Here is an 11,759-nt window from a genome sequence, read left to right as displayed (position 1 = left end):
TTTTTTTCTGGAACAATCTCAGGGCTCAACGTGCTCGCAGAAGAACAGGGCGCTGTCTCCTGGAAATTTACGCATCACTTTGGAGCGTCACTCAACTTCCACCTCTGTCAATAACATATTTGTATTCAATAATAATAATAATTTCATATTGTATATTGTGCAAACTCCAGATTAGGCTAAACCGTTCAAAAGGGAAAATAGTAAAGTGAATTGAATTTAACTTCCATTTATATCCTAATTTAAACGCTCGACCTACAGCCTAATTCGTCATTTATATTATTGTTCGATACAGCCCTTCTCTTTCCCTTTTTTTTGTACATATATAATTATGTACAACGGAGAAGGTGCCAGAACAAGCCACTTAAACCTACAATTTACTCAACAGGTCCTGCAGATAACTGTAATTGCTTAGTTGAATATTCGACAACCTAATTTCAGTTGTCGATTCGCTGCCCTTGGGAAAGTCCTTTGAAGTGAAAGTGAAAAGGGGGGAATTCAGGAAAGTAATTAATTTCGCCAAGCGCGATTAGAGACACTTCAGACCTCCTCAACATTTGCTTTATTTACCACAAATGCCACAATATCAGAAAATTAAAGAAGACATTCTTTACCTTCTCGTGTCGCCTTTACGCGCACTACTTTTCAGTTGGCAGTGCCACCCATGGGGAAGGGAAGGGACAGACAGCGGTGAGGATGAGGAAAAGGTGAGGGAGTGGAGTGACACCCAGCAGACAGGAGCCGCTTTGACTGTCAAATAAATAAATGGAAGTGAGAGGAAAAGACGATTAGGCGACTAAATGGTGCGTTTGAAAAAGAAAAGGGGCCAAAAAATGTTGCGCGCTTTACATCTTTCTGCTGGCTCAGATTCAAAACAAGTTGAACTCCAGTTACGCACCTGTCTGTCTGTCTGTCTGCACTCAATGTCCCCCAAAATGTGCGTTAGTTAGAGGCTCATGCCATCCTCAGGTATTTCAGGTGCGTCTAAATGACTTTAATTGAACCTGACAATCCGGTAGAAAAAAAAAAGTTGCTCATTAGAATAAAAGCAACAGAGGGAAAAACGACTGAAATGAGCCCGAGCCACACAAAAGGGACACAAAAGTCACACAAAACAGATAAAGATATAAAATACAAGGAGCGACTACCCTTCAAACTCACTGTGGAATTAAAAAGACCCGTTCAGCAAGTCGTCTGCGTGTTGGCCGCCAGTGCGCATGCGCCAGTGGCACTTTCACTACCTGCCACACAATCCTGTATTTCACATGGGGCAAGCGGGAGTTATCATCCACTTGCGTAAATGCTGCTGCTGAGTGCTGGTTGACAGTCTCAGGCGACAAGAGGGGAAACAAGGCAGAGTGTTTTTTTTTTTCTTCCTCCGTCCTCTTTACTAAAGGCGTATCACTGATGGATGCCACCACGAAGCAGAAAGCGTTTGAGCGCTCATAAGGACGCTGCCACTTGTACTTTTCAGAAGAAAGCCTGATCATCGGTGGGATGAAGAATTGAAGTCTTAAGTAAGTAATCAAACATTGCGCAGCAGTTGCTGTGAGTCTCCAGTGAGCATCTCCAAACGGAGTCCTGTTTAAACTTTATCAAGTGCTCTAGAGTGTGATTTTTCTTTTTTTTTTTGCAAGTTATTTATACTCTGGTTGATTTTTTTTTTCATTATGAATATCTATTTTTCAGACAGAGCTTGTGCCAATATGTCTAAACCAATGGATCACGTAAAACGCCCGATGAATGCTTTCATGGTTTGGTCCAGAGCCCAGCGCAGAAAAATGGCTCAGGAGAATCCGAAAATGCACAACTCCGAGATCAGCAAGAGGCTGGGAGCGGAGTGGAAACTTCTCACCGAGTCTGAGAAGAGGCCATTCATCGACGAAGCCAAACGACTGCGAGCGATGCACATGAAGGAACACCCAGACTATAAATACAGACCGAGGCGGAAGCCCAAGACTCTGATGAAGAAAGATAAGTTTTCTTTCCCGGTGCCCTACAATCTCGGGGAGCACGACGCACTCAAAGTTAACGGGCTTTCCGCTGGAGCACTTTCCGAGTCTGTCATTGGGAACCCTGATAAGGCGGCGGCGGCTGCAGCGGCCGCAGCGGCGAGGGTTTTCTTCAACCCGTCCATGTCCACGAACCCCTATTCATTTTTCGACCTGGGATCCAAGATGACTGAGCTTTCCCCGCCTTCGTTTCCGTACGCGTCTCCTTTGGGCTACCCGCCGGGAGGCACTACGGCTTTCACCGGGACTGGCAGTGTAGGTGGCGGGACGCACACCCACACTCACTCTCATCCGTCCCCGGGAAACCCAGGCTACATGATCCCGTGTAACTGTACGGCCTGGCCCTCAGCAGGACTCCAGCCGCCCTTAGCATACATCCTGCTCCCCGGGATGGGAAAACCTCAACTTGAACCGTACCCTGCGTATGCTGCGGCGTTATGATAGGCCCACGTTGGACTTCTATATGAAAATGAAATGTGAAATCAAAAACAAAACCAAGACACGACAAAAAGAAAAAAGAAAGAAAGAAAAAAAAAAAAAAGAGAAGCTATTCATGCAAGAGTTTTATTATGCATGCACAAACTTGTACATGTGATGAAGTGCTCGTCGTCTCAGATATCACATGTGTATGTATATTGATTAATGCCTTTATCTAAGGTAATGCTTATTTAGAGAACTCTCTAATCTATTATTACGCAGCCATCACCTCACGCAGCGCAGAGGAGGAAGGACTAAAGGATGGCACACATGCACAGAATGGGCGTCAGTGCAGTTTGCCCTTGTGAAAACTCTTTTTTTTTTCTTTTTTTTTTTTTTGAAAGGTACCCTGATCGATTTCTATCTTCTTTTTTTTTTTGCACCTGCTTGACTAAAACCTGTTGGAATCAAAGGCAAGCGCATACAATGACCATGCTAATCAGGATCACAGCATTTTCTCACAGAGAAGTTGTTGCAAGGGGTCATAACACACGGATCAAGGAGGATTGTCACAACACTGTAAATGTGTACAGATAAAAAAATGACTTTAGTTAATTTGCCGTTATAGGCTTAGTGTTTGAGATAGGGCCAGGAACCTACGTATTTCACTAGAAACCCCCCCACCGCTGTATATTTTGAGTTTTTAAACCGTTTTATAGATGTCTGTAATATTTATTGTTTAGTGGAATCTATGGTGACCCAGACAATTTTAAAAAGGACAAGACTAGTTCTGTGATATTTGCACATGAAACGTAGAGGATGTAATTTATTTTCAAGGTGACACTCAATTTCAATGCATCACAACTTTCGGGTTTGATTCACCAAACCGGTTTTTTTTCTTGTTTTTTTTCTCTCTCTCCCTATTTCAGTTTTTTTTTTTAAGTTCAAATTTGAATGCAGATGGAAGTTTATTCAGTGGGTTTATCATTTTCTTGATCCCTCCCCACTCCTCGTATCATGTGCAGCAGAAGAAAAAAAAAGACGTTTTTAACTAACTCTTATGGAATTTGTATGTTTTGTGTTTTCTTTAACCTCCGTTATGTACTTCAAACTATTGCTACTGTTCACTTGTTGAGCAAAAGGACTACAATAAAGCGTATTCGGATTAAACGGAAGGGAATCGCGGCTGTAGTTCTTGATGAGATGAACAAGATTGTTATCTTTTCTTTTTCCTGCTCCTGCTCCTCAGTCCAGGTGAAGTGTAAGGTATCCTCCAAAGGCCGCTTTTGTCCGCGCTTTGAATGGCATTACTGGGGGGAAATCTAAATCAGCCCATTGTTATCAAGAGCCAAAACCTTATTTATCACAATTTTAATCGTGAATAGGAAGGAAGATAAAACTGTGTGGTACTCTGAGCTTTCTTTTTCCCATGGACAAAGAAAAAAAAAGAAAAAAAAAGAGAGGAGAGCTGCTTTTAGGCTGCAGAACAAGCTCGTCTTTGAGGCTCTAAAACAACCTGAGCTGAGTGTGTGTGCGCTCCCAAGTCTGGAGGAAAAAAGTGCATTTTATAGAAATTAAAAGGGACACCTTGTGAAGAAAGAAAAAAAGAAGCTGATCACCTGTCTTAAGGAACGTGCGTGCACCTTGCGTGTGCGTGCGTAAAAGCATGTGCGTAAAAAGGTCCAATTCTTATTAGATCCATAACGCGTAAAGTGCGCAATTTAAGCAAAACGCTTCTCCTAGATTACACTGAGAGATTAATTCATAAGGATCAGAGCGATTATGCAAAACTAATTTGGACAGTCCAGGGATAATTATCTCCGTCACGGTTAATTAAACCCTTTCACCACTATGTTCTCCATTGTAACACCTCGATCTCTTCTCTCCACGGAACTTCCTTCTTGGCCCCGAAAATAACGAGCCAGTGATCCTGGGTTTCATTAAAAAAAAAAAACGGAGAGGGGAGAATGTGTAATTTCTGACACCAGAATGTGGTTGGGCCTTAACCTTTTTAAAAATCCTGCTTGTTCCTTTTTTTTATTTCGTAATTAAGTAGAATTGAATGGTGCGTAATAAATAACAAAACGCATTTTTTGTAGAGGTGTCATAAAAGGGCAAAGGCAGTAGCTGTCTGATCAAAACACAGAGAACGTCTCATACAATAATAATAATAATAAAAACTTGCATTACGAGTTCAATAATAATAATAATAATAAAAACTTGCATTACGAGTTCAGTGACCATTTCTTTCTCTTTATTTGGCCTTTTTTTATTATTTTTTTTTTTTCTTGAAGAAAAAGGGGGGAAGAAAGCTGAAAGAACTTTTTTCAACTCTGGGAGCGTTTAGACGGTCGAGGAGGTTTTGTCTGGGAACAAAACGTGGGTTGGGAGGTTTTGTGAGAGTGTTGTTTGTTGAAGTGGAGCTCAGCAAAAGCGGCTGCTTTCCCTCATTGTGATGAAAGCAATCAGTGGTATTTGGAAAACTGTTAGCATTGTGCACTTCTTCTGTGTCCATTGTGGAGGATTTCTTTTCACAAGGTTTTTTTTCAGTCGATCCAGCTGGCCGGAGTGAATAGCAGTGCAATGTGTACACGCTTTGTCCCTCCAAGCCCTTCAAGTAGCCCACATTGAATAGAGTGAGTTGACACTGCATGACAGTGAAACAACATAATAAAAAATACATGAGCGCATGAATAGAAGCAGGCGCATAAATAAATAAAATGGGTGGCCAAAACTGGATAAACTGAATGACAAAACGGTGAAAGGGGAACAAAAAGATATTTAACACGCTAGATTAGCATTAGAATGCAATCTACAAGCCAGAACAATTGATGAATAGGTTTACCGGCCAAGAAAGAAATGGACTAAATGCCTTTTGAATAGATAGCCTATGTTTTTTTTTTTCTGTCTAAGACGGGAACTGAATGAGAAAGGTGGAGATGCAACTATGGAGAAAAAAAAAAGTGAGAGAAAACTTTTTCCTCTTAAATGTTTTGCACTCATGAGTCCAAGATTGTCAGGAGGAGGAGAAAAAAAAAATCAGTGGGAAATAAAATCTGATTCCAAGGTTGAGTTCAAATAGTTTTTATTCTGATTATATAATGAAATCAAGTGAAGTCATATTTCTGGGCTCTTTAGTTTGATTTTCTTGACATCTCACACAGGCCTCAAGTAGTTTAAAAAAATGCAATCAGGGGTTTGAAATTACATATGTTCATGTAAATATTATTTACCCACCACATAATGACCTAATGTGAATAAGCCTGAATAGATAGTAGCTGAGTAGAAGGCTCTGATAAGCATCTGAAGGGAGAAAAAAAAAGGTTTTTACTGTGCACTTTTGGCAAAAAAATATATACACTGGATGAACTCAAGTGGTTGTTCGGATTAAACAAAGACTTTATTTACCCCTCTTACTCAGACTGGTTAAGGTGGTGCAGTAGCATCAGTTACATCAGCTTTTCTTTGCACAGGGATAGAAAACATTTCTGTTTAGTGTGTACATGAGATAAGGGCTTCTCCTCTTAAACAGCTGCCTGTAAATTCATTTTAAGACTTTACTGATTGTCTGTTCAACTCCGAGCAAACCGGCGCTACAGTTCTGAAGCGATAAGTGCTTTTAATTAAAGTTTCATTCATGGAAAATAAGAGTCAAATATGTGCTGAAGATCTACGAATGAAATGAATTTTTTTAAAATTCAAGGCAATGAATCAAACCTTTTAATTCACCCCGAAACATAAATGTTGTATTTTGAAACTGACAAAAAAAAAAGGTTGGGAATTAAGTTAATATTTTAATAAAAGATTAAAAATTCAAGAACCTTGGTATTTTTGCTGTGGATGTAGACAGGCGTCACAAAGGTTCCTACACAGGATTTAAAGCCATGGCTGCCTCCTGTTTTCATAAGCCTCCCCCCCCTCCGCCTGATGCCCTGATATCATAATATCTTAGTGTTAAACCCTTTATGTGCCTGTAAGACATTTGTAGAAGTAAGATTAGGCAAATTAACATACACATGTATCACCAGTTCAACCATGTTGACCTTAGAGGGACGTACAATGGTTGCCTCATCTCTAATTCGCCAAAGGGCTGCCCCACAAGCATGTGGATTATCACCTGGCTTCAATGGCCTGAGATGGATCATTTTAGTATTTTTTTTTTTTTCTCTCTGACATGAATAATACATCAATATCATCTGTTTGAGGATATTTTCTCAATTTGTTTGCAGGAGTCTGCCTCTTGCTCACCTGGTTGTCATAGCATGTGTGCAACGCTGGGAGATATACAGCCAGTGCTGGCTTCTCTGCGAGGAACCTCAAAGAGTCTGATCACTGACTTCTCCATCTCATTTTAGGCAAATCAAAGTGTGAAAAGTCTCTCCTGAAGCAATATCTCCATCATCAGGTTGGGTCAGGAATGTTTATGAAGGGCTGTGTGTCATATTACCTGTAATCTCCAGAGTATGAACTGCTGTATTTCTTACTTCTCTATGCTCCCAGGAGGGAAAAAATGCCAAAATTATCTTGCATTGCACCTTTTCCGCAACACCTCAACATGGCAAATCAAAGCCTCAAAACCGTACATGTCACTGTGCCCAAGGTCACCGGGAGAAATGAGAAATCTCTGTGTACTGTACAGTCCATCCCTATAAACATGCCACACAGCCTCTGAAGTCTGACTCTGCTTTTAAGAAGTCCAAGTTTGTTTAATAGTACATAATGCAATAAGTCGATGGACCCCTGCTGGAGTTCAGAGAGGGAATGCTTGAATTAGGTTGGGGGCAAGTGGGTGGAGGGAGGTGGGGTGATGGGTTGTGGAGGAGGGGGGGTGGGGGGGTAGTTGAGCTGATCATGAGTTTTGCAGGTGAGACGCCTGAACTGCCTTCACCAGACTGTCTGGCTTTACTGTTTGGGTGGAATATTACTATAGCAACAACATGATAGCCTGACTTTTATTCATCGCCGATCTATTTTAGGGGCATCTCTTCTATCAGTTAAACGATATCTTTCATTTTTTTTATACCCTGACGGATTATTTTGAATTTATGGAATCAAACCGGGATGACTGCTGACGGGAAAACACACCTTTTTTTTTTTTTTTTGCGCATCCTGCAGATTATTGAACCCTGTTATTCTGTTTGGGGTTCTGGAAATTTAGTTATTTTATCATCTTGATGCACAATTTCATTTTGATCTTTAACAAATTGCTTCAAATTTTCACAGTTTTATTTGGGATCTCAGAAAGCCAACTTATAAAATATGATTCGCAGAGGACATTCTGTACTTTTTTTTTTTTTTTGGTGCACCACTACCTCTACTAAATCCCACATATGTGCACATACAAACAACATCCTGCACTTGTTTATTTGCATTTGTTTTACTGGAGTTTTCTAAGTGGTTTAACATAAATATACCAAAAAATATAAGTATGATATTAACTATAGAACAACATAGTTATATCTTCTTGTTGACTTTTTAGTGAATTAAATTATATAAATGACATTAAATATATTATATCACACAAATTTAAACACACAAAATGAATGTATTTATTTCCACAAGCTGCATAACACGTAAAACATAAAACAACTTCTTGTTTCGTGTACTAGCCGTGCTATTAAAGCAGTCAATATTTTGCAGCTAAACCTGATGAAATAGGCAGTTTGTGACCACTCTGATCTTCTCCTACAGTCACTGCTGGATAGTATTATTGTCAGGAGAAAATACAATTTACTTTAAAGGAGGGGAAAAAAAAAAAAAGAATTATAGATTTTTGCAACCTTTATTATTATTTTTTACCCGTACTGCTTTGGAGTCTGAAGGACACCAGCCAAAGAGAAAGTAAATCCAATGTCAATAAAACACAAAGGTTAACATTCCTGAGATTGTGAACTGAGATTTTGAATTCCAGCCCACCCAAATCTCTGAGCTGCGTTTTCGTCTCTAGATAGTCTTTTTTTAAGAACTCTTTAGAGGAAAAACAAAAAAACATAAAGACCAACGTGACAAGAGTCTGCTGAATCCGAGTCACATCTAAAACAGAAGCAAAAAGTGAGAAACAGACTCTTCTCTTGGCAGGTTGTTTGACTCTAAAGCTCCCACTGCTGTTTAAAGGAACTCACTGCACTAATGACTTTATATCCAGCATTATAAGAAGCACCATTATTTTCCAAATCAGAGTTTCCAAAGATTGGTTTGAAAGTATACAATTTAAGAATACTTGATATAAGCTTTAAACTTGAGTGAAAAAAAAAATGTTCTGAGCTGACACAATCTGATTTTTTGACGAGATTTTCCAAAAAATATCCTATAGCTGCTAGGTAGTCACCGAAATCATTAAGTTAATATCCCAAAAACACGAGGCATAGGATTTACTCTATGAATCCATCAATAAATTAGAATAATGTCAGTGAGCAGCCTTAACAAATGTTCTTTAAACTGACATGACATTTTTTGTTCCATTTCCAAATGACCGCTGGCTGAGATTGCTGGCTCTCGTATTAATTCTCAGGTTTTCAAGGAAAAATATATCTATCATAAGTAGAAATAATGAAGTTGAAGAGCTGATGCCCCGAGGAGCAGTCACAAAGAATTATATCTTTCTATAACACAGAACACAGGCAAAAAGATAAGTACCTGTCAGTTGGCATACTCTCTGCTACATGTGCCTATCAATAAAAGAGATTATTTCCCCCCAGTTATTACAACAAAGATCTGGGGGGCTCGAAGATTGCACCTTTAATGAGAAGGAATGATTTCCTCCTGCACACTCACAACCACACTTGAAGTGAGTGAGCTGTAATGCCATCAATTTTCTCTCTCTCTCTCTCTCTCTCTCTCTCGATTTTACAAGAACTTATTAAAATGAAATATTGCCAACATTAATGCACAGGGATTATTTATTACATTTTAACAGGATTATGGTGTGCAAAGCTTGATTTGGGATTCATACCCTGTATTGTGATATCGTGGTTTAGCAGTCAAATTCTGCAGACTTGTCGTAATTAACAGTGGCAAAATAGATCATTGCCAAATGATACGTGGCTCCAGAACTAATCTTTGTGTACTGAAATGCTGGGATTTCTGATGAATGCATTCAGCGGACGGAAACTTGGATTTAGTCGATCTGCTTTGCACTACTTTTCTCTTACTTTTTTTTGTCTTATTGAAGATATTGTCCCTCAACTCCAGTCTGGTGATTTGCTATTGAATGTTTATAGAGTCACATGGTTGTGCTTGTGTAATAGACTTGACATTGATTGTTCTATTTTATTTTTTTTGTATTTTTTTTTCTCTGCTGCAGCCGTGGCGTAACGCACTGGAACAACCATATAGATGCCTCGGTAATGACGATATAAAGAATGCAAGTGTGTGTGTGTGTGTGTGTACACCTTGATGACAGTAAAGCAATAATTTGTGTGGGCACCTTATCATATTCAGCAGAAAATTCAACACACGCCGAAACACGTCTTTAATCTCGAAACATGGCTGCTTCATGAAACGTGCCTATTAGTTATACTGATGAAGGAGCATGACTTCATACCTTAATTGGGAAGTAATGTGAAGGTCCTCAGAACAAATCTATTATGTATGGTCCTAGCAGACATCACATGCAGGGGTCCTTCAGACATCCCATACTCTTTAGCCACACCATCACGCTGCGCCTCGCCAAATTGTGTTGTGGAAATTTTCCATGTTCTTTGTTACTGCAGGGGGAAAAAAAGAAAAAGGGTTACATTGAAGGTAATGGCTTTTGTACAGAGTATTTATACTTGCTTTGTTTGCTTGTGTACGGGAAAGAAAAAAAAAGGGACCTATAAAAGGATGTGAAACAGGGAAGGCAATCAAAAATATGGCCTTCACTCTTGCTGTGCTTGCTGACGGAAATGATACAAGGCTGGGATCCGCTGAAGTACCTGGAGACAGAGAGACACCTCTGCTTCTCTCTTTCTGTCTTTTGAGCCACTAAGAGGTCCTCCTCTCTCAATGTTGTTCTTTGTCATTCCACATGTAAGGCAGGCAGAGAGGAGGTTTTTTTTCTTTATTTAACCTCTTCCTCTGCACAGTAAATAACAGTCTAAGTTACCTCTAGCAATTAAAAAGTAAATAAATGACTGTCTGCTGCGACACCTGACGGATCCGTGGCGAAGTCTGGAATTTTTACAGCATGTTAATTCAAGCACATTAAAGTTGTTTGTGTGAAGAAAAAAAAAAAAAATGGGTCAAGTGGAACAGTGCCCTCTGACAGCCCTTTTCAAAATGGAGCGAAACCTTAGAAAAAAAAAAAAAAACACACTATTTTTTTAAATTATTTTTTCTCTCTCTCTCTCTTCTAAACTCTTACAGGAGAACACAAATGAAGTTGAATGTCTAAAAAAACCCAAACCTGTACACTTTGATATTGGCGCAGACAGGTGTAAAAATACACATAGCTAACACAGAGCAATAATAAGAGATTTATGTATGTAGGGCGCAAAAGAAGTGCCGAGCCGATGCCTGGTGCTGTCAGGTTCGTTTTCCTGTTGCGTCATTCACCGTGCCAGTGCACAGCGAAGCCAAATATGGCAGAATCCTCTATGTCGTCCTACCACGTGCTTCGTGATCTCTTGTCAGGCGAACAGATGTCTGAGCACCATGAATTGTTGGATGTTTGTTGTGCGCATGTAGAAAATGAGTAAACAGGTTGAAATATTTCTCCCATAATTTGATGCACAATGCATCCTGACAGCTAATTCAATTCGCGCAGATTCCAGCTCCAGTGTCATATGTCAGGTCCTTTTCTGCTCAGATAAATAAGTTAGTTTAGTAGCTGGTAGTTAATAACTCGCCCCCTCCAACACAATGAATCAGGCGTTTCTGTTTGTCCTGTAATATTATCGCTTCACGCTGACCCTATCTAACCTTTTACCTGTACAGTCAATACACTCAGAGGTGATAAAAGACCCTGAGTGAATGGAGTGTGTGTAATGTTGCAGCCAGCAGCGATTGCAGAGGTAACATGAAGACTTGGAAGCAATACTGAGACAGGGCTTTTTGTTGCGTACAAAATTGCTGGACAGCTCCGGGGCTGACATTTAAAACATAACATCACCAAACAAAAACACATTAAAAGAGAGAAAAGCTGAGCAGGGGGCTTTAAGGAAAACCTGAAATTCAAGTTTTGGCGAAGGCAACTGACCCAAATTTCCTGCCCCTTCTTCTCCTTAACATGCTTCTGCAAGCCTGGGCCCTGGGGTGACGTATCCCTTACACAGGGATTGCCAGTGCATTTACATAGCATGGTTAATGAGAGATCAACACCAGGAAAGCGCCTTGAATATAAAGCTTTCTTGT

The 11,759-nt window shown here is 39.9% G+C and overlaps 1 protein-coding gene across 1 annotated transcript; it reads left to right on the top strand.

Annotated features, from left to right (window-relative positions):
- The first annotated feature begins 1,289 nt into the window (after nucleotides 1–1,289).
- Nucleotides 1,290–3,606, top strand: sox21b (SRY-box transcription factor 21b). The gene is made up of 2 exons (XM_008282482.1): nucleotides 1,290–1,514; nucleotides 1,687–3,606. The coding sequence occupies exon 2, from the start codon at nucleotides 1,704–1,706 to the stop codon at nucleotides 2,448–2,450; it is 747 nt and encodes a 248-aa protein (XP_008280704.1). The 5' UTR covers nucleotides 1,290–1,514; nucleotides 1,687–1,703; the 3' UTR covers nucleotides 2,451–3,606.
- Nucleotides 3,607–11,759: the final 8,153 nt, after the last annotated feature.

Source organism: Stegastes partitus, unplaced genomic scaffold, assembly GCF_000690725.1.
Source record: "Stegastes partitus isolate 25-593 unplaced genomic scaffold, Stegastes_partitus-1.0.2 Scaffold274, whole genome shotgun sequence".
NCBI lineage: Eukaryota > Metazoa > Chordata > Actinopteri > Pomacentridae > Stegastes > Stegastes partitus.
This window is presented reverse-complemented; position numbering and strand designations above follow the sequence as displayed.